At 39.2% G+C, this 17,166-nt stretch overlaps 1 protein-coding gene across 1 annotated transcript in view; it reads right to left on the bottom strand.

Moving 5' to 3' along the window:
- The window catches only part of CFAP58 (cilia and flagella associated protein 58), a 58,403-nt gene extending 44,638 nt beyond the window's left edge, over positions 1-13,765 (bottom strand). Inside the window, exons 1-6 of the mRNA XM_058029173.1 lie at positions 13,690-13,765; positions 12,042-12,323; positions 7,026-7,162; positions 5,161-5,317; positions 2,871-3,065; positions 599-736 (exon numbers count right to left, since the gene is read on the bottom strand). Coding sequence (XP_057885156.1) covers positions 599-736; positions 2,871-3,065; positions 5,161-5,317; positions 7,026-7,162; positions 12,042-12,323; positions 13,690-13,698 — 918 coding nt within the window. The 5' untranslated portion in view covers positions 13,699-13,765. The remainder of the gene's footprint in view (positions 1-598; positions 737-2,870; positions 3,066-5,160; positions 5,318-7,025; positions 7,163-12,041; positions 12,324-13,689) is intronic.
- Between the last annotated feature and the right edge of the window lie 3,401 nt (positions 13,766-17,166).

The raw sequence follows: 17,166 nt of genomic DNA, 5'->3' as shown, positions 1-17,166 counted from the left end.
AAACTCATCTTCTTCTGAGTTGTATAAAATTACTGTTGAGTAATGTGAAGTCAGACAACAAAACCATTTAGATCTGAAAGTAAACACCATCTTGGTTATTTATATTAACTTTCTCAATCGATACTGGGGGGGAAGAAATTTTAGTGTTGAAAGCAATTCCTTTCAGTGGAAACTATCCAGGACACCATTATTATAATTTATAACCATTTTTCAATGGATTTTGGCAAAATTCAAATTACATTAATCATTGTAAGAAAATCATTCCTCTTATTTGAAGATCTCAGGACTGAAAAGAGTCCCCATGTTTATGACCGCCCATCCTTTATGAACAGAGTGTTTAACATTTTGGTTCATGTGTTTTATGAAACAACTCCTCCAGGAGAACAGGTGCTACCATGTCAGATGAGAGGGTTGGAGACTACCTGCCATAGAAAGAATGGTATCCAGCATCAGCAGATCTTTTCCTAAAAACTACTCATATTTCCTCCAAAACTACCTGTGGGGAACTATCAGGACAAGAACTGAAGTCATCCCTGTCCCAAATGGTAAGATTTCATTGGAATTATACAGCTGGTAGGATGAACCTTCTGGAACTTACTTTCAGTTGTGCGGTCTTCTTACCAATGTCCTTCATCACATCATCAAGCATTGCAGTCTGCTGCTCATTGTCTTGTGAGAGCTTTTGATATTTCATCTTCAATTGCTCAAGTTCCTTACCAGCTTGTTCATTCAAGGTCTGTTAGATTAAAGAACAATCCTATTAATTCTTCTAAATCTCATCACAATACCTATGTACACCTGAAGACCAAACCTTCCTGCTACCCAGGAAACAAAAGCTGCTGCAGATTGTTGTCTCCTTAAAAACCAGCCCTCACTGTTGATGAAATTACTAATATTACTAAATATGATACATGGTCATAATGACATGGAAAAATCATAATGTCTAATGAACAACAGATCCAGTGCAATTTTTTTTCTGGAAGCTTAGCAGGTGTTTATTGCAGGTGGTAAACAGATACTTTACCTCTTGTTAGGCATCTGGCAACCATCACATAATACAGCTTGCTACATACAATTACTGAAAATGAGTATGAGATTCAAATCACTTCAATCAGCAGAGGGCAGGGAAGCTCTGTTTTATGAGCAAGCATCCTACATTTATGTGCTGATAACATTTCTCTGGGTACATGGTTTGCTGAGACAAGGACAAAAGCATTCTGCTCTTTAATTTGTCTTCAGTTAAACATATGGAATAGTGGTTTTGTGTCTTCTATACAGAACATATATTTCAATACTGGAGCTACCAGATATATCTTCTGCTGGATGGAAATTTCCTTGCAGGTATTACATATATAAATGAGGTAACAGCCATCATATTTTTCCCTCCTGATGAAGTCATTATATTTTGCTCCTTTAAAAACATTAAAGGAAGAGAAGTAGAACCTAGTGTAAAAACAAGGAACACTCCTTTTTATATTGCAACAGGATAACACTGTTTCAGGCAACCCTTTACTGAGTCTTGAACAGAGGTGGGATAAAGCTTATAGCAGCTGTATCCAACCATTTTCAATGTCATGCAAGAAAGAGTGTTTCATTAGAAATTTCTTATAAAATAAGAATAAGAATAAGAATAAAAGAATAGCAGTTATCACAGCAACTATTCAACTGAGACAATAACCTGATGAAATTGCAGTAGCTGTCTTACCTTCTTTTGAAGATTTCTACCCTGACCCTTGCAGAGTTGGATAGCCTGTGTTTTGGACAGACTTCAAGCAAAAGACCATTTAGGGCATTCACAGACACCTTCAAGCCAGCACAGGCAAGGAAGACAATGCAAAAGTCTGGTTAATTAGCCCACACACAGCACTTTATGTGAACACATATTTTCCAGGACAGTTTGGATAATTGAATGACCCTAAAATCTATACTTTGAAAGCCTGGAAAAGACTATAAAAAGGAGGAAGAATGGAACAAAACCAGTATACACAATGTGATTGCCATGGCAGATGATGGAGCTGCCCTCAAAAGCTGCATCAAATCAGTGATATTCAGAAAATTAATCCAGTCTTCTCTCTATCTCTTTTCTGAGTATTTTAGTAAGACTTTGTGTTGACTAAAAATTGGCACAGACCTCTACCTTCTCAAATTCAGGGACCAGAAGGGAAGAAAAAGCTATAAAAGTTATAAATTTACAAGATACACACAACTCACAAGGAAGTTTCCCTTGAGGTAGGACTGGTTTACAGTGATGAGATCTCCCCTGCCATTTAGTGAAATTGCTTCTCTGAGAGTTTCTCAAAGTCAGGGGAAATGGACTGAAAACCTGAAAATTCACACACTTGCAGAACACTATGTTAGGACGTGTCCAGATAATGTTTTTAGAAACAGAATGAGGAAATCAATCAAAAAGGTTTATGAAGACAGTTCCTTGCCCTTTCACAGGCTGGAGAGGCAGATAAAAATTATTTTCAAAAAGAAGAAAGAAGGGATGGAGGTAAAATTATTTTACCAATGCCACTAGACACAATCAATAGCAAAGCTGGCAATATAGTCAGAAGTCCAACCTGGCAGTCTCCTGCTCCTATAGATCATCCATGTTCTTCACAGATTGTGTCTCATTTGCTGTGATTTTTCAAGATGAACAATATCATTGTGATCCACTACTGACTTCTGTGAGAAATATCTCTGAAATCTGTCAGCAAGCTTTACATACTTATTTATTAGTAAAGTAATATTTATATAACACTGTTTATTAAAATTTAATAACTTACTCTCCCTCCCTCTCTTTTCAGAAAATTCCATTTTCTTCTTAATTACAGATTTTACTCTAATCTTAGACCTGATAAACAGCAGTGTGCCATGTACCCTACCTTCTGCTCTTTAAGATTATTTTCTATTTTCAGTTGTTCCTCTTTGTCATTCTCTATTTGTTGCTGTAACTTCTGGACCTCAGCTTGCTTCTTATCCATTTCAGCTTGAAGATTTTTCAGCTCAGTCTCCACTTTTTCCTTCTTTCGCATCTCTCGTAACTCCTCGGTTTGACGCAGCTGGATGTCTTGCTGAAGCTATAATAATAGAGAAGAAAACAATTTTAAATTCTGCTGCCTTTTACTCAGGAAAACAAGTCCTCTCACCTCTCTGATTCTCCTTGATTTTAAAAACAAGAGCTTCTATATTACTGCAACCATCACTGTATGCCAGATCTTCTCAGAAGTAATTATGTTTTCTAATGGTTGAACAAAAAATTATTCTGCATGAGGGCCCTATTTATTGATGACAAAAATTTGTTAAACACCAGTCAGTTCAACTAGACAGAAGTACAGTCTGATACAGTCCAAACATAAAAGCATTCCTCTGGAGATGCAGTGGCATAAATGTCTTTACTGTTATAAGTTACTTGCAAAGTGGTACTTTCTGAATGCAGCATTAAAATTAATTGGGGCTTTATGCTGTATTGCAAGGATTTTTCTTTTTATTATTTTCTCTGACTAGCAGAAATGCTTATTACATTGATATTAAAGGAAAGAGAGAGATGTTAGACCAGTGTTCATTTTTTCAACTGCTCTCAATTTTTCTACTCCCAAAGTTCCTATGTGAGAACTCTGAAAGAGGAAATTTTTCTCATATTTAATAGACTTTTTTGTGAGTCCTGCTCTCTCACTCCACAAAAATTTGATGGAGCAGAATCAGCAGAGAGGAGACACAGGGGGCTGATCCATATGGAAATATTCGGTTCAGCCAGGGACCAGCAATTGAAAGATGTTCTTTGCTTAAGGATTCCTCCCCCTCTGAGCCCACAGATGAAAAGTTGCCAGAACTAACTGGATCTTCAACAGGATCTTCAAAGAGACATTGTCATTTAAGCAGTCTGAAGTGGAGAATAATTTCATACTGGAAGAATGGGAGGTGATTACAAATGCTGTAACAATTCTGTAAAATTAAGGGTTGATGAAGTGAGTATCAGAAGATTAAGGCTGCCAAGATTCAACAAGTTTTGACTCTTTTCTCTCATGCCCACAATGCTGTCAGAAAAACAAAGATTTTATATTCTCTTCTTGTACATTACCAGTCATCTTCTTTATAAATAGCAACAATTTCTGTGCATGAAACCTAGACTGATCATTACTTTCCTATTTGTGATTTATAAAAAACTGAAAGCCAAATGCTCCTTCTACCTCTTGTCTGTTCTTTGTTTAAGTGTGATTTTCTACTCTTCCTTTCTCCAGGTGTCTTGCTCCAGCCCCAATTTATATTTTGCTTTACTTCTTTAATTTCTCATTATTATGCTTATATATTTGATATATCAGAGTTCTGTATGCCATGTTTCATCTTTTTCTACCTTCCATTCAGTGGCTATTCCTCTGATCCTCAGCCTTGTCTATCTCTAGCTGCTCTATACATTTCAAGAAAGCCATACATATTGATCACAAAGAACAACTGTCTATTCAGATGGTCAGAAATATAGAAAGCCTAACTTCATGTAAAGCTGAGATGCAGTATGACTGCTCTCTACAGACAATTGTGTGGTGGAAAAATTAAGTGGAAAAACAGTAAACCAGAATCAGAGTAAAGAAGAAAGTAAGAGGTACCTAACTATGGAAAAAGCAAAAATCTGGAAAAGGCTTCCCATAAAGGAGAGAAAATAACTTCATTATTTTAAAGCCAGATTTTGATACATTCTTAAGAATGATGGTGTCTCACAATATGGCAACCACTGCCAACAGCAAGGGACCAAGAACCTCCATTCCAGGTCTATGTTCTAAGTGTCTCTTTTGAGGCATAAGGATTTACAATACAGAAAACATCCCATTTCTTCGTCAGACTGGCCCAGGCACAATCTGACTGGTAATATTGGGAGCCTTTTTCCAATACTTCAGCATTAAAGATGATTCCAATTCACAAAAAACAACCTTGGCCTCAGTGGGATATTGGGAAGCTGTGGAAGCAGCTGGTACATGACAATACACTTTGCAAAGAACATAGCCTAAAACACAGAAAAATATTAAAGTCATTCACAGCAAAGTCCACTCAGAGCACTCCTGAAAATGTTTAAGATGCAAAACAACAGTTAGTAGCATTCTAGTCACTGGAGATCAATTGTAAGTGTGGAGAAAGGCTGAGGGCAAAGCCTAAAATCACCATCTGGTGATCAGTACAGACCTGCAGAACAGATTGCTCTGCCTCATTTTTTTCCTTTTCTGTTTCCTGCTGCTGCTCTGTGATTGCAGTGAGATCTTGACGTAACTCCACAATTTCTGACAACAGTCGGTCTCGCTCTTCTGTTACCGTTTCTTGAAGTTTTAGCAAATCCTCAACACTGGAAGCAAGGAAATAATAGTCAAGCAGTGTCACAGGCCATTTCTGTTCTTCCTCCTATGCCAGACAAAGACTTTTGTGAGAAAGAGGAGTTGAAAAATTTTTTTTTTTTCATTTTAAACTCCTCTGTATGAAGACTGATGGTCAACTGAATTATATGCTTTTATCTACTATGAACAGAGTCACCATCAGCCAAGTCAAAACTCTTTCTTGTTGTATCACATCCTCATGAGTTTGAATAAACCTTCCATTTCCCAGAAAGGTAACAGGGGAAAAAATTTCCTCTTTTGTTCCCACTGCAAAATTAGTTAGGGACCAAAAATGTTACACTATTGTAACCTGTCTCTCTGCACCTCACCTGACTGGACACCTAACTAGGTTATGTCATACAGTCACATAATGTAAAAATAAAAACTGACTCTGTTTTGACACATTTACAACATGAAAGGAAGTCCAAGCATGGGTTCAAGCTCTGTCTTAAAAGCAGTCTAATTGTTCTAAAATATTATTGGGTTTTCAAGGCTGAAATCTGCAAAGGAGTGAGTTAGTCTCATGGCCCTGTCACTGGACAGGGTATTTAAGTGTGGAACTGAGGGCAATACAGAGGTAACTTCAAGAAGAAATTGTAAGCGAGCAGCAGCCTGCGCAGAGCTGGAAAGAGGAGTGAGGTGTTAGCAAAGTAACAGCTCCTGGCTCTTGCAGGAAAATGCAAAAGGCTAGGGAGAGAAGACTTTAAGGAGAGTTATACTAGGGGGAGGTTGCATGACCAAGGTTTTAGATCCAAGGAAAGCAAACAGGTCTAGAACATGTCAAGGACAAAAGGTGAAGGATTTGTCATGGACCCAGGTGGTTTATGTGCTGGCATATTCCTTGGAGGGGAAAGTGCCTGAGCACACTGAAGTTTTTGCCACCTGGATACACAGAGTGAAGAGGCAAGCATGTCCCATACACATCCTGCATGCATATTATAAATAAATACCTTAAACAGTGTGAAAATTTCAAGCCATAATCAGGCAGGCCAACCACCAGCAATTTTAGTAGGAAGTGCACAGGCCATAGGGTCAAAACACTTAATAAAATCTTTGAGTTTAACTTAATGTTACAGCATAAGCAGTCTCTGAGGACCTGATACTACAAACAGTAGTTCTGGAGAGCTTCTGAGCAGCTCCAGAGGATGATTATTATGTTCACAATGCAGTGGCTTAGAGGCTCCATCTCAGACTAGGTCCCTCTATGTGTGTTTGGTTAAAAAAACCAAAACATAATCTTGAAAATGTATAAAATACAAACAAGAACACAGACAGTGTTAAAGCCTTATAACAAAGCTAGGAACAGAAGAGAAATCAAGTGTCCTGCCTTCCTGATTTATCTATTTGACCTTGCTGCTGTGAAATGTAAAAATGTTGACAGGATCCTATTCTCAAGTATGCTGAAGAGTTTGTCAGATAAAACAATATGACACATACTGAGAAAGTGCATAAGATTCATTTTATTTGATCTTTTAGCTTAATCCAACACTGAATGAACTCAGTCAGAGCCTGATTCTGTTACTTACTCACTGCATAAACACACAGACAAATAAATGCGTATTCATGAGAAAAGTAAAAGACAGAAAAGATCTATGTTTTCCACAGTGTCTACATGGCTAAACAAGGTATAGAATGATAGAAAATCAGATCAGGCTTTCTCTCTCCCTGAGGAAAACCTACTTGTAATCTTGTCCAGCTCTTTCCTTCATTAAATCATTTAGGCGTGAAATTTCCATTTTTAGTGAGTCAATTGTTTCCTTCGTTTTCTCTTCCCTTTCATGGGCTTTATCCACCATTTTCCAGACCCTTTCAAGCTCCTAGGAATGAAATGGAAAATAATTACATAAATTAAATTGTGTTTAAAAATAACCACAAATTAGAAATTAATTGCCTTGCACTTTACTTAGTTGAGAAAATAGAATTTTGTGCCTTTTCATGATTAGGTTCACAGCAGTCCCCTTCACTGAGTATCTTTTGTCTTAGCTGAGGGCATGGACTTTGTGAGGCTTTGATAACATGAGCAGCACCAATATCAGTAAAAATTTACTGACTATTCAGTGCCCACAAAGGTATCCTCTACTTAAATAACTCATGTCTATGAAATTCCTATTAGGACAATGAGCATCCAATTTGATTTGGATGAGAAAAAGACTTTTCTTCCTCTTTGTTCATTTTTATCTGTGAGGACTTAGTGTAATTTGATTTCAACTAGTTTTTTAGACACAGCTCAATTCATATGCCAAATTTTAGCACATGGAGTTACTTAAATGACAGATTTGTGTGCCTCTCACAAGCCTAGGGTTTGATACCCACAAACAGGATAAGGGAGGAGGATTCACTTCATTTTATAACTTCCTCTGCCTCTCTCTCCCTTGAAGCAGATACTTATGATCTGATTCAAAATCAAGATTTATTCCTTGCTAGGTTCAAATAAAGCTCCTACCATTTCTGGAATCCTGTGCTAAAAAAAAAAAAAGTCTAAATTCAGCAAGTGACTGGACCGGAAGGAAAGTTCCAGAAGTCTCAGTAAATGATGATGATACTACTTTTACACTAGAAGTCCCTGAGCTTCAAATCACAGCATGATGCTCTTTTCTCAGCTGGCTCCTAGCAGAGGTCTGGACTTCATCAACTTGTACAGATCTAGACCCCAAACGTGGCTGTGCAGTTCTACATTAGCTCTAGGGTCTCCCCAAGGAAAGCCAAATAGAAGCATCATCATATCAGGCCATAATATCCCTTTCAACTCCTACTTGCATCATATGAAATTGGGGCAGGAAAAAACTACTTTAGAAACCATCTCCACAAGGAAGAAAAGAAAAAAATTTAATTTATATCAAATTGTTTACAAAAATTCTTTGTTGTAATTGACATCTCTGTTTGTTCCTAAAAAAAAACACAACCCTATTTAATGTTAAACTCTTAATTATGACATCTATATTATGTTATATTGTTAATATACTTATGGAAACCTTACAAATCAAATCTATGTAATATTTACCTTTTTAATGCCTAAATTAAAAATTCAAACTATAGAACTAGCAGAAGTAACAGGGTACCAGATTTTGCTGAATGATAACACAAAGTATAACATCTGTAGCCTCTTCAAAATGCAGAGGGAATACATTTCCATTTTATTTATTCAACTAGCTCAGCATATCCAAATTTGAGAAACCATCTGGAACATAAAGATCAGGAATTTTTGCTCTTCCTTTTTATCCACACATACTAATAAAGAGGTAAACAATGAGCTTTCCTTGCTCAGAAATTCTGAAATTACAGTCAATTAAACTCACTACCTACAAACAGTATTTTCTTTACATTATAAATTACTTAGTTCAAAATTTAGCCTGAAAAATATGATTTTTCACTTATGTATCAAGCATTTTTAAACAGCTTTATATATAAAATCAACTTTTATGTCATACATTTTGAGTTCTAATCTCCATTCAATGCAGCAATGATCATACATAAAGCATCAAGCATTATCTAACAAATTATAAGTTTTTCATTCATTAATATCTCAGACAAAGAAGCTAAATTCTGAAATTTAAATAAATGCATGTTGGGCTGAAATAATTGCACAAAGACACAGTGTACTTATTGACTAGCAGAGAAACATAAAATATAACTGCAAATAAACATGTTTCAGATTTGTCAACCAGTAAGAGGCAACCACCCTTTCTCTAGAAAAAATGCAAATTGAAAATAAGATTAAAGCTGATTACTTACATCAGAGCTTCCTGCTGGCTGATTAGACTGTGATTAAAATTGGTGAATTCAATCATTACGATTGGAGTTTTGCGGAATAGGACTGGGGAATAAAATCAATAAGCTTCTGAAAGGTTCTAGTGGCTTCAGAGAGTCTTTTGTTCTGATGAGTATTTGCAAAAGTGTTCTCTTTTGTCAATAAGACCATTCAGATAAGCACTGATTTCAGGTTATCCTAAGCTGTGCTTTTTGAACTTTATCTTTGGCCTGTAAAAACTTGTATTGAATTTGTATTGATAATACCAATTTTTATCAATAAAGTAAGAAGACAGGGGTGATGGCCACGCTAATAAGCAAAATCTAAATAAGAATTTTCTACAGACTTCAGCATCAGCAAAACTGAGCTTCACTGTAGCTGCTCCTTGGTTGTGTCTTCTGTTGTAAGAGTGGATCAATAGATCTGTTATTTTCAGAAGTAAAAAGGAGCAAAATTTTGATGATGGAAGTCTTCATAGAGGAAATATTCACATTATTATTCAGTGTGAGAGATTGCAGTGTGTCAGCAACACGGGGTGATTGCAGTACAAGATAGGCAGGTAATGCATGGCAGTCTGCTGCATAATTAAAGGGAGCACCCTGAATGTTTGCTGTTAGAATAATTCAAAAATCTCTGGAGAAGTACTGAACACTGGAACTTGTGAAGCAGAACTTATGAAGTGTGACTGCTTTACTTTGCTTTCATTAAATACCCCAAAAGATCACATCAGTTTCATTGCTCAGAAACTGAGAATTAATGAAACGTTTTCTTATTATATTGGATTGATACGCCTGGAAATTGAAAATTTGGCAATTTCAAGCAGGGCAGTACAAGCTCCTATAAATTCCTCTTCTAGAGTACTTCCAGTGCAGACTCATGGATCAGTGTCTCTAGCCATGAAAAATAGAATTGAATTTCCTTCATGATTAGCTTGGCCCTTTGCTCCTTTGATATTACTGTAAACAGCAGATTGTTGTGTCCTGTTTATTAAAACAACAAAACAGATCCTGCCACCTGACAGTTAGCAGCTACTGATTATCACTGACCCACCTCCTACCAGCCACTGATCTGTGTGCTTAACCCCTGCCCTAAACAAACTCTACTGATTACAAACAGGCTTCACATGGAGAAAAAGTTTTCTTCTGCATGTTTTATTTCTTACCCTAATGACCCATCAAGTCACCAAGATGTAGGACCTTAATTTGGAGCAACTATTCCACTTTTACAGCAACTGTTCCATTTTTACAAGAACAGCCCCATCAGGATTCTTTTATGGTTTATAAATAATTAACTGTGGGACAAGTTACAATTTTTGTTTAATTTAGCACTGAAGAATTTCATCTTGGCTACCTTAGCACTTGAACTTCCTTCAACACTTAGCTTGGATACATGAGAAACAAATTGTCTGAATGTTCACAAAATTGTAGTGAAATACAACAACTCTTCTAGAACTTTCCTTCAGAAAGATGAATAATATGGAATATAAAGGGTTTACCAAGCAAAGCCTCAAACAAGACATGAACATTTAAAACAATATCCAAATAATTCCTGAACCTTTAAGAAAAGGACTAATTCTCATAACCAAATTGAAAAAGTATCAGCCATATACTTGACCCACAGCACACCACTAGAAATGAAATGTCACATCTTGTGCATTGCACATCATTTCTAGCAGGATCATATTGTCAAGCAGCTTTTTCACTAGAAAATCACTTAATGGGTTCAATAGTAGGCAGTATGCTTCAGTCATATCCTGCTTGAGCTTAAAATTAACTGCTGAAATTGGAAAGGCTCTATTTTCCCAACATTCCCACTCCTCAGTTTTATGACGTTACCGAAATGTCTCCTCAGTTTGGGAATGTCTGGAAGGACCACCACTCCCACTGTTCACACACAGAGTATTGCCATGTGATAGCAAATAGGAAATCGTAAGGATCACCATGGTTCCTGATGTTCATCTGCCAGGTTTTGATTAGCAGCAGTGAAAATCAACAAGATTTTCCATGCTTTTCTTCCTCCTTGAAGAGGCTTTGGGCATGGGTTTGCAAGCTGCAGCCACAGGAAGACAGTGCTGCTATTTATATTTACTCTGAATTTATTTTCTTCATAATTCTAAGGACAAGAAACTCCATTTCAAAGAACTTCTATTTCTGTAGTGCTCAAAAATCACTCTGGATTGCTACACTGACTTTATTTTACTGGAACAAAACACTTTATTGTAAGGCATGGAGGTTTCCCAAATAAGTGCAAAATTAAAGCCTATCTAGGTATCACAAAGCTAAGTTTTTAAACCATCTGAATGAAGAAGTTCCACATACAGTCTTATGATCACTTGGCAGCTTTAGGTTTCTGACAGTGAAAATTCACTGTAAGCCTAAAAACATCAACTGTTTTTAAGGAGCCAAGCACTTTGATTTGACAGAGTTTAAATCAATAATAACAAAACACATCAGAGTAAATTGGTGAAATCACACTGAAATGCTATATAGGATTCCTTTTCAAAAGCACTGTGAAACATTTATTTATATAAGTTGTCACTTCCTTGGCCTAAAATCCATACTTCAAAAAAAGTAGGGTTTTTTTATGTTCTGGCAATAGTTAACATCCAATGCAATCTTTCAAAAGATATAATGAATCAAAACCAGTACATTAAGTTGAAAATGTGCCATTTTACGGAGGGAAAGCTTAAATAAAAACTATCAGTAAGTACTTGAAAGGTGACGGAGTTGGTTTAGTGCAAATAAACACAGAAATTGACTAAAACCTGTAAATATACCAGGCTGAGCAAACAAAGCAAAGCAGAGGTTAAACAACTGGAGATGCCACCTCTATGCTTAATCCTCCAGCTAGCTCTCTACATAAAATCAAGTGTTCTTTAAGGTGCTTTTCTTATTACCACATTTTTCATTACAATTTCAGATCATACTTCATTCTATTCAAAACTTTACCGACTTCAATGATGATATAGTTTCCTCATCATCATGAGTGATTTTGGTGAGCACAGCTACTTTGGATGACTTCTCCACAAGCTCAGCATTCAGCTTCCTGCATTTCTCCATGAGATGATGTTCATTTTCACGAGACTTCTTCATAATAGCAAGAAGCTTCTCATATTCGACACGGAATTTTTCCAGAGCTTCATCCCTACTCAGTATACTGATGAATTCTTCGGAGTCTTTTTCCAGTGCTTCAAAGGCACTTTCTTCCCCATATGGTTTGTCAGACTCTTCCTGAGTGAAATAATAAACAGGAAGAATTTAACATCTCACTTATGACCCCAGAACACAAAAAAGTAATATACTGAGTGTATAACAGCTACTAAGAAATCATGACAAAATTTTCTGTAATAACAGTTCTTTTGCTAGCACATAATATGCATCTTGTAGGCTATTTTTCAAACACATTTCTCCTAATTTTACTGAAATAACTTGTGCTTTACCAGCCAGAGTTCTTATAATTGAGTCCCACAACCGCTTTAAAGACAAGTCTATAAAATACCATAATTGTGATAGTGTTTGAATAATGCATCAATCACTGAGGAAACCCAGTATTTTAGCCCTAATTCTGCCCAGTTCTCTACCCTCTAAAGTCTGATTAGTTCATGATTTCTATCCAGATAGTGCCAGAGACATGCAGACAAGCACGTTTCAAAGCTCCACTGATGCCAACACAATCCAGTCCTCCCTCTGTGGGAAATGCTGCTGTTAAACCTTCCACAGAAGACATTTTTCATCTAGCTCAGTTCTGATGCCAAATCCTTGCAAATGCACCTCTGAGGTGCTCTCACTAGGACAGGAAAGCAGCGCTCCTGTCAGCAGGAAGACCTCAAGGGCAACTTTAATGCTGCAGCCCATGCTCTGGCCGGCATCAAAGAACAGTCTGAGCTGTGAGCTCAAACTTAGTGCATCCCTCCTTCAAACCTGCTCTAGGACTCGCGGCTTTCTTCTCATTTCATTCTCTCCAAAGCACAGAACCACAAAATGGTTTGGGTTGGAAGGGGCTGTGAAGATCATCTCATTCCAACTCCCTGCCATGGACCCTCCACTAGACCACGTTGCTCAGAGGTCCATCCAACTTGGCCTTGAACGCTTCCAGGGATGGGCCATCTGCAACTTCCCTGGGCAACCTGCGCCAGTTTCTTGCCACTCTCACTGTAAAGAATTTTCTCCTAATATCTAATCTAAACGTACTCTCAGTTTGAATCTGCTCCCTTCTGTCCTGTCCTGTCCCCCACTACATGCTCTTGTGAAAAGTCCCTCTCCAGCTCTCTTGTAGGCTCCCTTCAGTAGTTCAGTCTTGATCTTGTTCATGTTTGTGATTGTAAATAGAGTTAAAAGATGAGCAGTAATGAGGGGGGAGGCAGGCCAGGAATTCTACCCACGATCTTATAGGCAGCAGCTACTCCTAAAATATAGGAGTTAGTACTGCCTGGGTACAGGTACAGGACCTAACTGAGCTCTGCTCACACAGGTGACACATAAATGTGGTATATGGCTACAGATGATACACGGGTGGTGTTGTTGGGCTTATCCTGAGGTGCAGCCCTCGTCCCGTCCAGGGGACAGGCAGGGACGGGAGGGGCAGGTCACAGGTTACCTCAGCCATGCTGCCGTCGGGTGAAGGTGGCGGGCTCGGTGCAGTGAGTCGGTGTCGGTGTCAGTGTCAGTGCCGGTGCTGGGGCGGTGCCGGTGCCGGCGGCGGTGCCGGTGCCGCGGGCAGGGGCGGTGCCGGTGCCGATGCCGGGGCAGTGGCGGTGGCAGCCCGGGCCCGCGGCGGTGCCGAGGCCGCCGCTCGCAGCCAAAGCCGCTGTGGTATCGTAGCAACGGCGGCGGCTGCGGGCGGGGCCGCGCTGGGCCCAGGGCACCGTCAGACACGGGCCCGGCGGCGGCGTACCGGGATGGGCCGGTCACTCCGCTGCCAGAGTGTGTGTGTCCATCTTGCTGCTGAAGTTCGGCCGTCGGGGATTCTAACCAAGGACACCGAGGAATGTTTCCCCTCTGGCCCACAGGGCTCCCGGAGCAGAGCGGCTGAGCGCGGCCGGCAGGGTGGGCCAGCTGGGTCACAGAATGGTTAGGGTTGGACACCTCTGGTGATCAGTCACGGAATTGTTAGGGTTGGACACCTCTGGTGATCAGTCACACATTGGTTAGGGTTGGACACCTCTGGTGATCAGTCACACAATGGTTAGGGTTGGACACCTCTGGTGATCAGTCACACAATGGTTAGGGTTGGACACCTCTGGTGATCAGTCACGGAATTGTTAGGGTTGGACACCTCTGGTGATCAGTCACAGAATGGTTAGGGTTGGACACCTCTGGTGATCAGTCACAGAATGGTTAGGGTTGGACACGTCTGGTGATCACCCAGTCCAACCCGCCCTGCCAAGGCAGGGACACCCAGACGCCGGAATGTCTCCGGGTGGGTTTTGAATGTTTCCACAGAGGGAGACCTCACGACCTGCCTGAGTGGCCTCTTCCAGTGTTTTGCCACTCTCAGTGTAAAGAATTTCTTCCTCGTGTTGAAGTGGAACACCTCGTGGTTTTGTTTATGGCCATTGCTCCTCATCCTGCATCCTCCTCATCGCTGGGCACCGCTGAAAAGAGCCTGGCACCATCCTTTTGGCACCTGCCTTTTAAACATTTATATACATTGATAAGATCTCCTCTCAGTGTTCTCTGTTCTCTCAGACTGAACAGGCCCAGCTCCTGCAGTCTCTCATCATGCAAGAGATCCTCCAGACTCATCATCATCTTTGTGGCCTCCACTGGACCCTTTCCAGTAGCTCCTTGTCTTTCCTGTCCTGAGTCCACCCAAGGCAGGGTCTTGTGGAAGGCAATAAACAGGGATTTGTGCAGTTTGGGGGAAAAAATCATAGAACCACAGAATACATTGGGTAGGAAGGGACCTTAAAGATCATCTCATTTCCATGCCCACTGCCATAGGCAAGGATACCTTTCCACTATCCCAGGTTGCTTGAGCTCCATCCAGCTTGGGCTGGAACACTTCCAGAGATGGAGCATCGACAACTTATCTGGGCAACCTGTTCTAGTGCCTCATCACCCTCACAGTAAAGAATTTCTTACTGAAATCTAATCTAAATCTACCTGCCTTCAGCTAAAGGCCATTTCCCCTTGTCCTGTCACTACATGCCAAATGGCATTTGGAGCCTGACTTCTGCCATATCATCGTACCTAACTATTCACAGTAGCCTGTCTGTGCATGTGGATGCTTTGGCACAATCCATGGTGCAGGAAAAGGAGAAGCAGGACAGCGTCTCAAGGATCAGCTGCTGCTGTTCTCTCCACTCCCAGCTAACCCCTGAAATGGTGGGGTTTATCTCTCTAAGCACACAAATTATTCCATCTGATAGGGCTTTTTAGGGCAGGGAATGTACTGTACCATGTATACACTCCCTAGCAGCATGCATGTTGGTTACGACCTTAAAGTACCACTTGAAACAAATAATGGTGACAGAAAACTTTCTCTCTTGCTGGTTTAATGAAGCCTGAATTGTAGCACTTCATTTTACTGATTGCGTGGCAAAATAGGCAATTTCAAATGGATGCTTTCAAATGATCTGATTTTACCATTAGAACTGGAGAATAATACTCATTTTATAATGTATTCTTTTTATGTGTGACTTAATTTACAAAATACCCTATACACTGAAACATTCAAACATTTCAATGCACACTTCTAATAAAAAAAATCAATAAAGTTCCTTTTCTAAGTTTTGTACTCCCCTTTTTCCTCATTTTCTTTTGTACTGATGTTTCTTACATAATAAGATTACAAGGAAGATGATTATGATAAATTCCTTGATTCTAGGATTTCAGTTCTCAAGAGGACCAAACTTCTAGATCTTTAACACAAAACATTGCACATGTAATATAATATCAAATTATACAATTATAATTTTGTGAGCAAAATACTGCTGGAAGAAAGGGACATGCTCAGAATTTAAAAAAATTATATTATATTAAAAAAAAGGCCTCCAATTTACATCTCGAATATATAACTTTGATATTTTTATACTGTTTCTTATGTTTTTAAAAACAAAACATGAGTGGAAGGGAGATGGTCACCTTTGGGCTTCAGGTTCATGCTTGTGCTTGAAGGAAACAGTATAAATGTGTTTGAAAATTATACCCATGTATTAAGACATTTCCATGAGCGTCCTGGTCTGGTTGAAAAGGTCCCTGTTCACTGCTGGACTAGATGACCTTTAAAGGCCCCTCCCAACCCAAACTATTCCATGATTCTACTCTTATGTTTTTCAAACTCCTCATGAGTGTGTCCTCTGAGACTGTGTAAGTGTGACTGTATACACTGGTCTTCATGACAACTTCCATTTGAGCTAAATTCACCCAAATTCCGCGAGTTCACCCTCGTGGCAGCCACATCTCTATCTCAGCAGTGCAGAGATAGTGGGGTGAGTGTTAGGAGTCCATGGTAACTCATGCAAAAGCCCATTTTATTTTAAAGCCTTAAAACATCACAACCGGGACACAAATCAGTGTGACTGTGAAGACCCAAATATTCACATTTATTTAATTCTGCAATAAATTATATTGACAACAAGAGAATGCCTCAACAGCTTCATAAACCAGGAGCTGCACTGACACTCAAAAGGACACCTGAGTTTCTGAACTTAGCAAGAATTTACTTTCACTCTGGACGAGCCACTTAAAATTCTCTATGCTTGAGATTCATCAGTGAAGTGTAAATAACCACATCTGCCCTCCTGCAATGCTGCTGTGAATGTCATGGCTATAAATGATGCACTCATATAATAGAGAGAACCTCTGGGCAAGGTGGAGGTCTTCATGTGGGATCACTTTAAACTCTCCCTTTAAGATGAGTACATGTCCTCCTCTGCAAAAGCCTTTCTGCTAATAAAAGCAAAAATCTCCAATAGACACAGAAGAAAAAAAATACCTTAAATAAAAACAAATAAATCTCCATTAATAGCAAGGACAAGCCAGACCTAGAAAGTTTCAGTTCATTGAAAAAATTGCTATTTATTTCCCTGAATGTCTTTGTTCAAGATGCACATTCACTTTATGGTAAATA

The sequence above is a fragment of the Melospiza georgiana genome, chromosome 8 (genome assembly GCF_028018845.1).
Source record: "Melospiza georgiana isolate bMelGeo1 chromosome 8, bMelGeo1.pri, whole genome shotgun sequence".
In the NCBI taxonomy this organism is placed as follows: Eukaryota; Metazoa; Chordata; class Aves; order Passeriformes; family Passerellidae; genus Melospiza; species Melospiza georgiana.
This window is presented reverse-complemented; position numbering and strand designations above follow the sequence as displayed.